Genomic DNA, 16110 nt, shown 5'->3' on the forward strand with positions numbered 1-16110 from the left:
CTGGAATCTTTTTCTGCAATTATGAATTGACTTCTGACAGGCTTTTCCATAGTAAGGACATTATTAAACAGCATGTCTATTAACAGATTTGAGAGTGATAGTATAGAAACTGTTAGTCTATGTGAGAAGGATAAGCTGTTGTAGTAGACAAGAGAAGTATGTTGCATTTACTAGAGCAGGTTTTACTGCACTTTTCTCTGTAACAGGATCTTTGGCTATGTGATCTGACATTTTTGGACTGCATTCAGATGAGAAATTCTTGTACTAAATGTAAACCTTCTTTTACCTTTTGTACCATTGCTATATAAGATTGAGATTTTACTGTTAAACTTTTCTCATGATCAGCACTGTGCGATTGAGCTCTAGGGTGTCTTGCTCTTCGTTTGCTCTGGTGATCTAAGTCTTGGGTTTGGTATTAAACCTCTTTGATCCCTACCAAAACATGCTCTGAAATTCTTGTTTAGATGATGATCTGTCCCTGGAAGTGTGTTGCCTGGTTCTCATACAAAGTGATATAATTAAGTCTGATCTCTCCCTTTTTCTTCTACATTCTTGTCTGTCACTGTTATCACAAAAGAAACTGTAACACTTGACAAAATAAAGTGAATATGGATAAACCAGGAAAGCTGGTTCCTCTGGATATTTTCACTTGTCCTTCAGATTTGTTTGATTCTCTGGTACCGTTACTGAACTCAGATTGTACTTATACATCTGTTGGATAATTTCCATCTCATTAGGTACCTGTGCTGGTTTTTGGTAGCTTTAACACTTTGGGAATTTGCAAAGGCAGTAGGATTAAAGTTGGAATGATTGCTTGGCATTTCCATAGAATTAAGTGTCCAGACCTTTTAGAGTGTAAGTACCCAGAAGCCATGATTTCTGATTAATGTGAAAGACTGATTGTATGCATTGCTGCATGTGTGCACTAGAAGAGTGACAGCTGAGGATTGTAACAAGCTTGCTTGTTACAAACAAGGGGGTTTTTTTAAAGGTACTCTAAAATGCTCTGAAGACTTCACAGAATTATTTAGTCAAACCTGGGATGCTTTAAAAGAAGTTGAGTAAAAGAACATCCCTTTGGCCTATGGTCTAGGAACTACAAAGGCAAAAGTTATTCTTGAAGCACTTAATTCAGGATATACCATAGCTCATTAAAAGTGGGAGTATCAGAGTTTTCTTCTGGGCTCTCACTTCCTTCATGGTCTTAGAAACCCAATATGTTTCTGATTTTAAAATGTGATTCTGTGGGCAGGACTTAGAAATAGTTGAAAACGGGTCCTAAAAGAATGTGCCTGCTTTTGTTGTTATGGTCTAGAAGTAGTCTTGAATTTCTGATACAATCAGCCAAAGAGGAGAAAATAGGTGAGTCCTAAGATATGAAGGAACTTGTCATAGTGGAAGTGTTACCTTCGGAGCAGAAGAGTGGTATTTTTTCCTTTCAGTTATTGCCTTAAGAACTGAAGGTCAGTAGACTCCTTCAGATTTCCAAGTGAAAACTGATGTTGGTGTTGCCCTCCCCTGTGGATTTCTGGCTTCCAACAGACACAGTTTACTGTTCTTCCCAATGAGACGGTACAGGAGGGAGTCAAGGGAGGATGGATGTTCCAGAACAGGCCTCATTTTGCCTCCTTAGCAAGAAAAGGACTAAGAAGCTGAGCTTTAGTTTTTTTCCCTTGAATGCTAATTTTGCAGTTTAATGGCAGGAAGGAGATAGTAAAATCAATTCCATTTTTTGGCAGTAATCTGGACTGTGTATATGATATGAATTCCTTTTATCACCAAAAGAAGCTCAGTAATGATTTGTTTGTAGGCACGTGGCCAAAATGCAAAGATTTTGGACTAGTTCAGAAATAGCTGTGCTCTTCAAGCTTTACAGTCTGTTCAAATTTAAGCCTTCCCATCATTCTAGAAATGGGAGTATGTGCAGAGGGGGAAATGAACATTTTTTGGCTTTGAGTCACTGGGCTGACCGCAATGAATACAGGCTTTGATTCCGTAAGGGACCTTTTTCCTTCAGTCCACCCAGTTGTGTAAGTTGAGGATGACTAACTTGTTCACCCCGTTTGAGCTGGTTACTGTGTGCAGCTGGGGGAAGCAATTCTAGAGCAGCTGAAAGGCATAGCAGTGCTTCCTCTGTCAAACGCACTGGAACCTAAATGCCAGCCTTGCTTTTCCATAAAGCATGCTCCTGGAAACCAAAGGTTTCTTTGGGTGCTAAATTGTGCAGACTGTCATGAGCATCTTATCCAGACCTCCACAGCAGGGGACTTAGGCTAGTTGATCTTTAAAGCTGCCTTCTAACCCAAACCATTCTGTGTTTCTATGACCTTGAGTTAATTATTTATGATACTGAAAGCTGAGAATCCTAGAGAGCTCCATTAGTAGAAAAAGCCAGTAAAATTGACAGTGTGAGAAATAATGTCAGTGAATGTTGTTGAGTCAGAATGAAACCAAATTTTTAAAAAATTCCAATGCCTAACAGAAGTTGTGCCTGTTTTAGAAGGATATTAAACCTATTTGCATCTTGCTGGTGCCTTTCTGAGTAGAACTAGTGGGATAACCTAGGCAGAGTGAGTGTATTTAATACTGTCTTATTCTGCTGGAGAATCTGCTTAGAGCTGGTCAATATATCAATCGTTGCTGTAAAATACGAGAGGTTGTTCAGAGGGGTTGTTCACTGGAATGATAAATGAAGGTGAGCAGACAGTACAAGGGACATGGGTTATCCACAAAGATTTGTTTATGCAATCAAGTTTTCCTAGTGTGGACAAATGTGAGGTCATATGTAAAACTTGAAGGATGTATATACTGTGTATTACGTACCAGAAATTGCATTCTGGATAAGCAAAATTGGGTCAAGAACTGATTGATGGGACCTCTTTGAAAGATGAAGCTTCAGTGACTGCAGCAAGCATTGGGTACAAAAGCAGGTATTAGCATGTCATTTCTCTATCAAAACCCCAAAAATATTGAAGACTCTGGATAGCTCACTGTAGGCTAGAAGAAGTCTCCTTTTTTTATTCAAAAATTAAAATTTTAAGCAGCTCATTGAGTTAACTTGGCAGAAACAGTTAATAAGGCTTTACACTAAGGAGAGAGCTGTAATGTGGGACAAATGCACAGCCAGCTCCCATCCCTGGCTTGAACATTCAGGGCATTAATCTGCATTACTGATAATAATTTGTAGATAAAGTAAGTGAGGTTATATACTATATTCTCAGCCACTTTGGATGGTGTTATTGATACATCATCTTGATTTGAAAGCTGTTAACCTTGATACGGGAATAGGAGGGGAAGAAGTGTTCTGGGAAATGTGGAGGAGGCCAGTCTCCCTCTCTGCTGGCTGTGGAGCTTTCTTGGCTTGGTCACGGGGTGCGTGGCAGCTCTCTGCATTAAGTCTGAAGCTCCTTCTCTCTTTCCTAGCTTCCTCCCATTTGTTTTCCTTGGAAGCTGAAGTGTTGAACGGAGTCTCTGATGGGCCTTGAGCATTGCAGGAAGCAAACAGGAATATAGAACTTCCATGGCTCCCTGCATCTCTCCTGCATGGGAAGCTAGAGTGTATCATAATATGCAGATGATGTGATAAGTCATGATAGAGCAGAAAACTACCAAATGTTGTTCCTGTGAAGTTATTAATGATGTGTACCAGCCTGATATCCCAGCTCAGGAGATCGTTTTAGTTTTCCTTTTCATAATTCTCTTGGAACACCTGGAGGAGATGGATGTTTCTCTATATTTGAACTTTGCTTAAAACTCTGATCCCTGTTCCTGCTTTTCTCTGATAATTTGCCTTTGTCTAACTGGCAGAAGTTTCATAGTAGTTTCTGAAATACCTTGAAAAATCAAACAAATGAGTAAATTCCAGTGCTGGATTACAAGCTGAACAGAAGTGTCAGTTAAACAGAATAGGTTTTTGGATTTGGACTGAAAATTGAGGTGAAACATTTCTAACAAGGTAAATGGATTCCTCTCCTTGACTTACCTTTTATTACCCTAAAATGCCAGATACATTATAGAGGCATTAACACCAGCACAGTGACATTGAAACATAAAATAGGGAGTAATCCTTCCCTAGAGGTGGGTATGCTGCAAGCCTCAGACTCCATACCTGGGATTTAATGAAGCATGGCTTAGAGGAGCACTGCTTGCTTCCAAACCTGCTGGAAACATATGCAGAATGGATTAGACATGTGAGTTGTTCTCAGATACCTAAGAATGTAATCATTATTTTGCTTGTTCTTTTGAATTCTTTTCTCAGTGCTGTACATGGAAAGACTTCTTTATTTGCCAGGACCTCAAATCATAGTTCTATATGGAAAACAACATCACCTTTCCCTGTCTTTCTATAAAGCATTTTCTCTGTTTTTTTCCCTCCAGTGTTCTGAGGATAATAAACACAATGATGAGCCACCTCAAGAAGATGAAGGTTTTATGGGTATGTCACCTCTTCTACAAGCCCACCATGCTATGGAGAGAATGGAGGAGTTTGTGTGTAAGGTAAGGGCACGTGGAAACTGCTGAAGTAATTTCCTTTTTCTAGGAAGCTCCAGTGGGCAGCAGCTCCCTCCATTGGAGCGACTGCACTACTGATGTGAGGGAGAGGAGGTTCTCACTGTCCCCAGATGGGCATCTCGTGTTCTAGCTGGCAATAGTACACTTCCTCAGCATCTGTCTGTCATACCGGATTAAATTGTAGAGCGTGGAACAATAGGGATTTACAACTGAGACTCCAGAGCTGATCATGCAACTCAGGTGTGTCCCTTGAGAAACACCTGTGAGTGCAAAGCAGAATAAAAGCCTTCTGGTTCGAGGCACTTTGATGTACAAGGTCATTTGTCCAGATCTTTTCAGATTTGCAAATATTTTGCTTTTCCAGCACCATTTGCATCTATTGTAGAATAAGCCTTGTCCCTGACTTGAAAACAATACTGTATTGAAACCATACGTAAGTAAATCCATTGTAGATTTTGTAATTGTTGACCTTGGCTCAATTTTTGCTACTTTTTAGAGCCACTGGGCCGTGTCAGTCTCTGGCCCTCCTCTCTTGCTGAAAGGAATGCTGCCCCTTTATACACTGGTTCCTGCTGGGTTTATGAACTATTTTTGATGTTTTACAGAGGGACCCTAGTTACTTGGTGGTCTTTTGTGTACGGGTCGTTTTGGGGGTTTTTTTGCTTTTGTTGGTTATTTTTTTTTACTATGCATCTTTGCCTCTTATTTTAAAATGTTTTGTAGGGTGGATTGTGTAAATTGAATTCCCTCCTTCTGTTTCTACCTCAATTCACATTTTTTGTTCATGAACTAAACCAGTTATTTCCTTGTTTAATGTATTTAAGAACCCAGTCTTTAACTGGGCTGGTTATTCTGAATGGTTTTGTTTTGCTTCCATGCACGAGTGTGGAGAATTGATTTAAAAACTCTGGGCTCTTGTTGTTGAAACTGAAATAAGAATGTAGCTTTTTAAACTTAGTGTTTCAGGAACCTTCAGCCTTGCTCCTGTAACTCTAGCCAGCCGGCAGATCCAAGGAACCCTGCAGAAACACCCCCGGTACATAAAGCAGTTCCCTGCCACCCCTGTCCTTGGCAGTGCTGCCAGACTGAAGCCTCCATGTGTCTTGTGTTACTGAAGCAGTGCTGGGAACATCTGTGCACACTTATTTCCTGTGGAGCCAGCTGCAAGAATAGCTCTGTGCACAAACCCCTCTCTCCCTTTCAAGAAGAAGTCCCGTGGAATTGAGAGTCACGAGTCTGTTGCCTTAACTGCTCTGTCACCATTTGTTTTGTGAGCCTGGGAGCATTTTTTAGCCAACCTGAATAAGGGGTTGGACTCTTCTAGCTGGGCTCTCGCCCTTTCACATTTTTCTGGCCCCTGTTAGTGCTGATGGGTAGCTGCTTTTGCTAGCCTGCCCCAAATGCTAGCAGACAGTCAGGTTGGCTTGTGGTGGAGGAACAGGCTTACTTATGTATGGGAGAGAACTTACTCAGTTCTTGCAGGCTTCTTGAATTAAATGGAAAAGAATACCTGTAAAATAACAGAACATGGAAGTGAATTAGATGTTTTCCCTTCATTAACAGTAAAAAAGCTCAGTAGCCTTCCTGTCCTATGAAATGCTGAAGTATTTCTTTCTCTGATGATGCAGTTCATAATGACACAGTTTTGAACAGGGAACAGTGACTTTAGCGTGGTATTTCCAGTGTAAAGCCTTTCCCCAGAGACATCCCATCAGCTCTCTTTTGTTTTCTGTACTCATAGGTTAACTCCAGCACTTTTACTAACACGGGTTTTCTGACTATTTCCGTGCACTGATGGAACTCCATTCCCTGCATTTCACTAAAATCTTTCAACCCCTAGGTGTGGGAGGGCCGATGGAGAGTCATTCCCCACGATGTTCTGCCTGACTGGCTAAAGGACAATGACTACCTGCTGCATGGACACAGACCACCCATGCCTTCCTTCCGGGCTTGTTTCAAGAGCATCTTCAGAATACACACAGAGACTGGCAACATCTGGACACATCTCCTAGGTATTCTCAGCTTGCTTTAATCTAATGCTAAATCTAACGCAGTGGTTTCATTGCTCTCAAAGAAAAGAGAGCAAGACAGAAAGGGCTGTGGTTTGGTCAGCATTATCATTCCACTAGTAACCTGTTAAATTAGCATCTTGGTATACCTCTCCTAATTTTATCCCGCCAGAGTTGGATGGGACTTCCTTAATCATGGCATACCATACAAACAAATGCTATAAACATTTCCTAATAGTTGATAAATTACTGGTAGATCCTTCTTTTCCCAAGTGTGTAGGTGTTAATTGGGATCCCATTTCTTGCCACAGGAACACACTTAAGTTGCAGCTTCTCTGAGTGGTTTCAACTTGTGAGAGCCTTGAAGGGAAGTGGTGATGCTTTTAGACAGAAAAGCTTTCAGTATGCATGAACTTGACACCTCTCTGCCTTGCTGTTTTTCAGGATGTGTGTTCTTCCTTTGTCTGGGAATCTTCTACATGTTCCGGCCAAACATGTCCTTCGTAGCACCTGTGCAGGAGAAAGTGGTCGTTGGATTGTTCTTCTTGGGAGCCATACTCTGCCTCTCCTTCTCATGGCTCTTCCACACAGTTTATTGCCACTCAGAAGGTGTTTCCCGGCTCTTCTCCAAGTAAGTGCCTAGAGAACAGGGTAGGCCAAATAGGAAACAGGTGGGAAAACAGGGCTGGGATTTGTGCCTGGAGCCCTAGTGTGGGAGTTGTTCATTTCATGACTGCATGTACTTTGGAACAGAGTTGAGCAGAGATTTAATGCAGCTTCTTCTAATTATAGTTTGTTTCAGTGTGAGTTTTTGTGCTGTCATTTGAGTCTTAAAACTCCATCATTTTCTGCTGTTTGGCAGGCTTGTGCTTGCATCTTGCTGCTGTAAGTAATACGCCTCGAGCTTAGTTGCAGGACTTTGAATTTTTAGTGCCACCGTTACTTCTTGTCGTTTCAGCCGTTGTGACTAACTTTGAACCTTAAACTTATGTAAGACAGTTTCACAGTGTATCAAGATGTCTTGGTCTTTTGGTTTTACTGCACGTTCTTTTTTGGCTGGCTGCTGAATATCTCATATTTCCTAAGACTGTGCAACCCAGGATTCTGTAATCTGCAAGACCACCTCTAAGGTAGCCCAGCAGTTAAAATCCTCTGCTGAAAAATTAGCTCCATCAACTTTTGCAGGAGTATTTTGTCAGGGTGTGGTAAAAAGCGGTGGCTGTGGATTTCCTTTTTTATACTTGTGTACAAAAAACCAGCGTGGTTGAAAAATTGCAACATTATTCCACTGTGGTCACTGAAGCTGATGCCCAACTAACTCACACATGTCAGATACTGAAGTGCTTGCCTTGGTTGTGTTCTCAGAACATACTGTGTGCCCTGTCTTTAGAGGGCTCTTGCGCTGCTTTTCTCCTCTTCTGAAACTCAAATGTGAGTTTTCCTCTGAAAGCTTTGGTCTAAAGGCTGCTGAAGGTATTGCTGATGTCTCAAAAATGGCCTTACTGGCTGTGTGTCAAGGTAATCCATTACTGTAGGTGGAAGAGTTGCCATCAGGACCTAAGCTGCAATAGTGAGAGTAATTTAGTTGCAGTGAGAAGTAGACAGCTGGTCCACTAAAGAAGAGTGTGTGGGTCTGAGGACTTCCAAAGGTTCCCATTTCTTATGACACTGATTTTTGTTTTCTTCTAGGCTGGATTATTCTGGCATTGCACTCCTCATAATGGGCAGCTTTGTACCATGGCTGTACTACTCCTTCTATTGCAACCCTCAGCCTTGCTTCATCTACTTGATTGTGATTTGTGTCCTGGGCATTGCAGCCATAATTGTCTCACAATGGGACATGTTTGCCACCCCTGAATACCGGGGTGTAAGGGCAGGTAAGACCTGAAGTTAACTGTTTCACTTCTTGACTTCCTTTCCTGCTTCCTACTTGTCACTTGGAAAAACCACCGTGGGAAGACTTAAGAGAGCTTAATTTTATAGACACTTGATATGCTTGGATTGGGAGCTTGATGGCTTTTCTTTCAGTATTTATTGTACCCAACTGGATGCACAGATAAGGGCTGGTGCAAGTCCTGGAAGTGCATTCCTGAAATGGACAGTAACACATGCAGTAGGAAAGGTGGTGCAAAGAATTTCTAGCTGCATCTAGCAACTTTGCTCTCTCAAAAAACGACTGACTGCTTGGTGTGTGTATGTGTACTTGCAGTGCTTGTCCTTTTTTTTGTAACACTAGACTCAAGACACCAGCAAATCATTGAATGGTTGAATTAATCTGAATGATTTGCCTGGATAAAACACAGAGCTAAGATAAAGACTGTTTTTCTCTTCGCATCATCAAAAGAACAAAACCGGATTTGGTTTCACATTTCGAGGTAGGAAGAAAGAGAGCTTTAGGGGGTAGCTGTGGAATGTGCACACAGCTGGGTTGAATAGTAATATTTCTCATTTCTTAACCTGCACATGCTGTCTACAGTAAATCTAGATTTCCTGGACAAGTTATGGGTACCTTCAGAGCGTTCAGCTTTCCAAACTTAAAATCTCTCTATGGGACAGGAATATTCCCCCCATGCCCACTGTTTTTACAAGTTTTCCGTCCTTGCTGCTAAACTCTAAACAAATAAACAGGGTTCTCTTATATGGCAGATCAGATGAGCACAGATGCTGCTTTTCTGTTTCCTAGGACTGCTTGTGCAGAATATGATAAACAATCTCTTTGTTGTGTCTCCTTGTCTTGCTCTTGAGCGGTTGTGGTGAAGTGAGGCGCAGTCTGTGTGGTGTCAGTTCCCTCTACAGGCCGAGAGCAGGAACTGGCCTCACGTACACTGGAGCTGGCAGGCACGATCAGGAAATGAAATACTCCAGCTATCTGCTGGAACACGTAACTGAGTAGCTTCTGGTATATGAAGGAAGTTTGTGCATTCTTTAGCTTCCTTTCCAATAAATCTCTTCTGGGGACCTCCAGCTTCAAGAGCTGTCACCTCTCTGCTGCTTTGGCAAATACTGAGTTTTCCTTCCGTAGCTTTTGTGTTTTCATTGTCTCCCTTTACCGCCAATGTGTTCAAACCTGACTCTCCCGCATTTTCTTTACCTCCCAGGAGTATTTCTAGGTCTGGGTCTTAGTGGGGTAATTCCCACTCTGCACTTTGTCATCTCTGAGGGGCTCCTGAAAGCAGCCACAATGGGGCAGATAGGCTGGCTGGCACTCATGGCATGCCTGTACATCACTGGTGCTGCACTATATGCTGCCCGCATCCCGGAGAGATTCTTCCCTGGCAAGTGTGACATCTGGGTGAGTCTACTGAGTGACTGGATGAGGAGACCAATTTGAAAGCTGGTTCCCCTTGAGCCTGAAGGATGTTGTGTCAATGTTTTCTTATTGCAAGTGTCAAACTGCTGCACCAGGAGCAATAGGTCTTTAGGGGCCAAACCACGGGGCTCTCTGAGCCTGCCTTAGCTGGTGCCTCTCTTCCCAAGTTGTCACAACCTGGCTGGTCTGAGGTAACTGCTGGTGTGCAGATTCACCTCAGCACAGTTCTGGAGAGCTTTAACAGATGGGCAAGGAATTCTGCAAACATTTTTGTGTGTGTGTGTTGAGGATCCTACAAAGACACGTCTTTACCTTGCTTCTGTGCAGAGCAGTGCATGGTTATTTCAGTGGTGTTCAGTGTGTTCTCTGGGATCTTCCCCCTGTCTGGCTCCTCATCTTGTTATAGCCAGTGAAAATGCTGGACAGAGATGGTAGGCTTTGGGGGGATGCCTGGTCCAGAAGAAGGGAAAGTGGGGTGAGCAAGTGGGTGGTGGGGGAAACTTGGTATGAGGGAAAGCATCAATGAAGGCTTGAGGAGAAATACCTGAGGAAGTGTAAGGAAAGGAGTTGGGTGGAGCAAGAGTAGAGGGGAAGTGTACCTTTTGAAGGCCACTGTACTTGCACTTAGGATTGTTTAAGACCCTTAAAGAAGACTAGAAGTGAGAGTGAGGCCTGGTTGTTTGGCTTTTGCACAGCACCAGTTTGCTTGGTTTAAGTGGCCAAAGCATTGTAACTACAATGAGCTAAGCTCCAAAAGCACTGGTGCACCACCAGCTCTTTTCCAAGCTTCCCATGAAGCCTGCAAATACACATTTGTAGGAATATTTCAGGAGCATTATCCACAGTGGTATGGCTTCCCTCAGACAAGGCATGCTTTGTCATGTAGCTCCCTCACGGATTTCATTCTGCTCTGCTCCAGTCAGTGACATCCTGGGCATTCATTCAGAACATCCAGTTGTTTCTAGGTTTTATTATAACGCCACGTTTCTCTGTTCTGTTTCTTGGTGGTAGAGAAACAAAATACCAGCATGCAGAATCCACTTGGTAAAACTTACACCTGTGACCAGAGCAGAGTTTGTACCTGTTATCTGTAGGAGAGGACCCTTTTTATCCATAAACCACCATTGTGTCTTGTGGAGGAACTAATTTTGAAAGTGTCCTGCTTAAGCCTTTTGCCTAGGGTTCTGAAATGATCCTTGTCCCTTTGCAAAGATGAGTTACAACACTTCTGTTGCACAATTTTGGGTTGACCAGCTGGTTCAGGTGACTCTGAAGGGAAGGGGGGGATGTGTGTGTGCGGAGAATTGGATTATTTTGCTGAAGACAGTAGAGGGGTGGGCTTTAACACACAGCTTGGAGAGCTCTGCAGCCCGTGGTGTGAGGCACTGCTCTGTGTTACTGTGTACTTCAGCTGAATGTGGGGCTGCTGAGGGCCAGGGGGCCCCGGGGCTGAACAGAAGCGTTTCCTCCCCGCAGTTCCACTCCCATCAGCTGTTCCACGTGTTCGTCGTGGCTGGCGCTTTCGTGCACTTCCACGGAGTCTCCAACCTGCAGGAGTTCCGCTTCACGGTCGGAGGGGGCTGCACAGAGGAGGAGGGGATGCAGTAGGAGCAGCCTTCAGCCCAAGGTCACAACCAAAAGAGAGCCGCCGGCACGGGCCAAGCATCCAGGCTCAGCAAAAGGAATACCTAAGAAGAATCCAAGTTTCAGCTGATGAGGCATGGAGCTTCATGGGGATTCTGACTAACCAAGATAAATTCTATACCTCAAGCAATGGAATAAATCAATTTGAAGACCAGGAAATTCTGAAAACCTAATTTATTCTTGGGATCTACAGATTGAGCTACAGAGGACCCTTTCCAAATCGGCTTCTGTTCAATGCCATATTTATTTGTAGAATTGGGGAGGGATAGCTTAGCAGTTTCCTTTTTTTTTAAAAAAAAAAGAAAAAAAAAAGTCAAGGTTAAATTTATATCCTCTTGGAGGGTTTGGGCGTTGATTTTAGATGCTCTTTTGGGAGAAAAACAAATTGTAAATAAGATTTCTAACTTTCTGTTTAAATAAAATTTATATAAATGTTTTAAACAATGGGTGGGGGGAAAAGGGTTTTTGTAAAGAATGCAACATGCAAGTACCACACACTGTTTCAATTTTGCACAAAACAAACGACTGCAGGAGGACCAGGTAAAATTCCCAGGAGTGAAGCACGTTGGCCCTGTAGATTTTCCTGGTGGCCAGCATGCCCTGGGCAATGTGGGGTCCTGGCCAGCACCTGGAGTAGGTTCAGGACATGTACACGAGGGTTGTGAAGGCTGGATTAATCATGGTGTCATTCAGGTCACAGTGTGAGCAAATGGATTTGCTCCAGTAGCTGGGAAGGTGCATCTGCTCCCTGCAGATGTGTGGGACAGCTGCCTTCCCAGCCCGGGTGGAGTGGGCAGTTTGGGATCATGGATCCTACAGTTGGTTGGTTTGGGTGTCACCCTAGGAACTGCAGCGTGGTGGGATAACTGCACATGAATGGCGAACAGTCCAACTCCATCAGTGCCTGCCTACACCCAAAGGCCCCCAGGGAGAGGATGGTTGCCATTTGCAAGCTTTGTTTGGTCTGAGGGATGATGGTAATAGACTTGTCAGAAAATAGTTGAGCATGTGAGGGGAAGCAGAGGTGGGGTTAAGATGGACTGGAAGGAGGAAGCTGTGTGCTCCAGTTAACAGGCACTGGCATCACCATCCTGTGTGTCAGGCTCCATATGCCAAGGCAGTTTGAGGGGTTTTTTTTTAGGAGGAATAGATCCCTAACCAGCCCAGTGCAGTTCCTCCTTTTTCTTTTTTTTCCTTTTTTTCTTTCTTTTTTTTTTTTTTTTTGTCCTTAGGTCTGCTTTCCATCTGTGCTTTTGCAATGGGACTGCTGGTATTTCTTAAGCCTAGACCTGAAAGTTCAGCTGGATTGCTGTGGAGCAGACACACCTCCTATATAAGGGGAGGCAAATACCCTTCTCCTGTGTAATTGATGTAGCTTGAGCTTTGGAGCCCAGTCAGAAGCCAGACTTGAAGGAGAATCTTTGGAGTCGTAAGGTGAAACTTGAACATTTTGTTTGTTATGGCACAGGTATTGCTTGGAGGCTTTAGCTGGAAATTCAGAGCAATTACCTCTCTCACAGATGAGTTAAACAGCTCACACCATGATGCAGTATTTCACAGGGAAGGAAGGAAAAGGGTGGTTGGTTGTTGTGCAGGGTCGGTTTTTTTGTTGTTGGGTTTTGGTTTGTTTTTTTTTTTTAGATTCCCTCAAGTTTCAGTTTCTATCCTTCAAGATAAAGAGGTGGATTGCAAGATCTTCCCATCCCCTGGATGTCACAGTGTGTTTTGGGGAGTTACTTTGTCTAATGGAGTCAGGTAGAAGCAGAATGGCCTCCTAAAGCTGAGTGGGTATTAAGGCTTCACCCCTCGAGTGGAGTAAAGCCTCTGAGAGCAAGGTCAGTGCAGAAGGAGGAGCTGCAGCAGTCTGCAGGCTAGAGGGATGTGTTCTCAGTAGGATCCCTCACTGGATGCCTGCAGGGCTGGAAGTAGTTGATCCCAGGTCTGTGGTATTTAAATGAAGGAAAGAGCAGTATTACCTTGGATGTAAGGGCCAATAGCGCTGGCATCCCAGACAAGGCTGGTGTGTGAGCGAAGCGTGGTACATATCACAACCAGAGCTGGCTGGAAGGTGCTTTGGGATACCTCTGAACAGTACCAGCAGAAGCAGCAGTCTCCATCCTGGGTCATCCCACGTTCACTCCTCGAAGGGTGATTGTAACCTGGTCCTACACAGCACAGAACTATTACAAAAACACAGTACTCCACCTGCTATTCTTAACCCAGTCAGTCTCTCCGTTCAAGAAGTTTGTGTGTTCCAATAAAAACAACCTAGCTGTGCACTTTTCTGTAGCTTTTGCTGAGAACTCTTCCCAGGTTGGCACCTGAATGCCTTACTCTCAGCAGTCAGAGGCTTGCTTGCTCTGTGTGCAGGTTATTGCCATAGAATAGTTAGGACCTACAGCTTCTTTCCTTCCCCATTAAATAGTGGCCTTGTTCAGTATATTTCTTTTTAACAATTGCTTACTGTTGGAAGCAATGAAGCACATTCTGGGGTTTTGATGGCTGGGGGCTCTGGTGATGGTTCCATATAAGATGGGATCTTATTACTTGCTGTATTCTTAACTTCTGCTAATAAAAGAACCAAATGGATTATTGTCTAGTTTGGGTCTTTCTGCACTGTGTGGGCAAGAGGGGGCAGGGGTGCAAAGAACAGGAGGTGGGGGGGAAAAGAGGGTCATTGCTGGAGACTTTGGTGGTTGTGGGCAAAATTTTAGGTGAAGTTCAAGAAGTTCAGGAGGCCTGGGCTTGAATTCCTGGTGTAGAGGAAATGCCTCCTCCCATCCTGTAGCCATGTAAAGGATTGATCATCTCCTCATGGTGTGCAGGCTTAGGGGCTGGCATGAGTGGGGCTTGACTGGGGAGGGAGAGGGGCTGGTGGTGGCCAGAGCTGCCTGTGCCCAGTGGGGCCTTCTGCTGTTCCCTGGCTGTCAGCAAACATCTGGGAAAGCCTGGGAAGGATACCCCTAATCCTGCTCTTGTGTTGGCTCACACCAGGTCTGGGTATCCACAGCTGAGCTGTGCTTTTTACCAGTTCCTTCACTCAAGATGAGTGTTCAGCAGTGACTGGTAAGAGAGACAGCTCCTGTTAATGACCGTGACAGCTTGATGGATGTCTTGGGATGGATTATTATTATTGTTGTTATTATTTTTTTAATGAAAAGCAAATTCAAGGAACGTGGAGAATGTTGGTATCAGATTTCACACAAATTGCACTAAAAGTGCATTTGAATATGAATTGGGTTTATTCTGTTTCCAGAAAGCAGAGTGATACTTAAAAGTTGTCTGGTCAGGATAAAATTGTATATCCTGCCTCCTCTGTGTGTAGCTGTGTCCATGCTCTGCCCTCTCCCAAGAATCACTACTTGCTTCATTCATTGCCAAGTATCCCAAGTATGGGTTGAAGTTCTGCAATCAAGGTGAGTGTCTGAGGCCACTGCCTAACTTTAAGGAGCTGGAAATAAATGAAGCACATGATTAGGACAGAAGAGCTGACTGGTTTAGTTGAAGCTATTAAAGGCTTCCCTGCAAAACTGAGCTCTTTTTCCTTTTCTCTTTTTTTTACCCCTGCCTCCTGTGTGGCATCAAAGCATCTTGTTTGAACCAAACCCTCCTGTTGCACAGTGCTGCTGTATCTGCCTGGAATGCCCAGGCTGAAATTCTCCAGGCTGATTTCCAGGAGTGCAGAGCACTAATGTGGTTTGAATGAAGTGGCTTAAGAAGATCGATTCCTTGGAGGGGATGTGTGGTAATTCCTAGGTACATACTGCTCTTGAAGGAGGAATACTGGCCTTGAGTGCACGGCAGCATGAAGAATGCCACACCTGGTCATCTCCAGCTCTTTTAACAATGAGCAGTGAAGGAAAAGTGCAGGGGGGGAAACTGCCCAACACCACCTGGGCAGCTGCTGTGAGAGCCTTGCAGTGTGAGCAGTCCCGTGTTCACCACTGGAAGGTTGGTTCCTCGGGCAGGCATGGTGGGGTGAGAGCCCAGCGCTCCTGGCTGAGTGCACAGAGCTGGTTTGCCAGCTTGATCTTACAGAGTCATAGAATGGTTTGGGGTGGGAGGGACCTTAAAGATCACATCATTCCCCCCCCCCTGCCATGGACAGGGACACCTTTCCAACACTTCCACGGATGGGGCAGCCACAGCTTCTCTGGGCAACCTGTGCCAGTGACTCACCACCCACATAGTGATGAAATTTTCTGGCACTTCCAGAAGCTTCACCTTTGCATTTCTCTAGTAAAATTCATGTTTAAACTACAGAGGTTTTGCTGTTCCTGAGCTGGGAGATGCTTGCGCCGGAGATTCACCATGATCTTGTTTAGTAGCAGCTTCATCTCTGTACTGGCACCGCTGAGCACAGAGGCTCTTCACAGCACAAAAACTGAACTGGTCTAGTTGTAAATGAGATGGGAACATCACTGGCCTGGCCGGGTTCCCAGAGCAATGGTGTGTTTCCCTTGGAGAGGCAAATGTCACCCCAGCCAGTTTCAGTGGCTGGCTTTGCTTTCACCTCTAAGCGTGCCCAACCTGTGCCTGTGGTTTGGGGATTGTCTTGGCGCCGGCTGGAGCTGAGCTGCCCCAAACCCAAGTTTTGTGTGTGGCTGTGCCCAGGCTGCGGGGCTGGCGCTGGCA

The 16110-nt window shown here is 44.2% G+C and overlaps 1 protein-coding gene across 7 annotated transcripts in view; it reads left to right on the plus strand.

The window, feature by feature from the left end:
* ADIPOR2 (adiponectin receptor 2) overlaps window positions 1-14064 on the plus strand; it is a 44939-nt gene extending 30875 nt beyond the window's left edge. For 6 of the 7 annotated variants that reach the window (XM_017726238.1, XM_008643988.2, XM_017726236.1 and 3 more), the window contains 6 exons: window positions 4378-4497; window positions 6353-6524; window positions 6966-7152; window positions 8211-8398; window positions 9620-9813; window positions 11308-12014. In XM_017726238.1, coding sequence (XP_017581727.1) covers window positions 4378-4497; window positions 6353-6524; window positions 6966-7152; window positions 8211-8398; window positions 9620-9813; window positions 11308-11439 — 993 coding nt within the window. In that variant the 3' untranslated portion in view covers window positions 11440-12014. Of the gene's footprint in view, window positions 1-4377; window positions 4498-6352; window positions 6525-6965; window positions 7153-8210; window positions 8399-9619; window positions 9814-11307 lie in introns of all 7 variants that reach the window. The other variant, XM_017726233.1, reaches the window with a different exon arrangement.
* Window positions 14065-16110: the final 2046 nt, after the last annotated feature.

This window comes from Corvus brachyrhynchos, unplaced genomic scaffold (assembly GCF_000691975.1).
Source record: "Corvus brachyrhynchos isolate BGI_N302 unplaced genomic scaffold, ASM69197v1 scaffold191, whole genome shotgun sequence".
Taxonomy (NCBI): Eukaryota; Metazoa; Chordata; class Aves; order Passeriformes; family Corvidae; genus Corvus; species Corvus brachyrhynchos.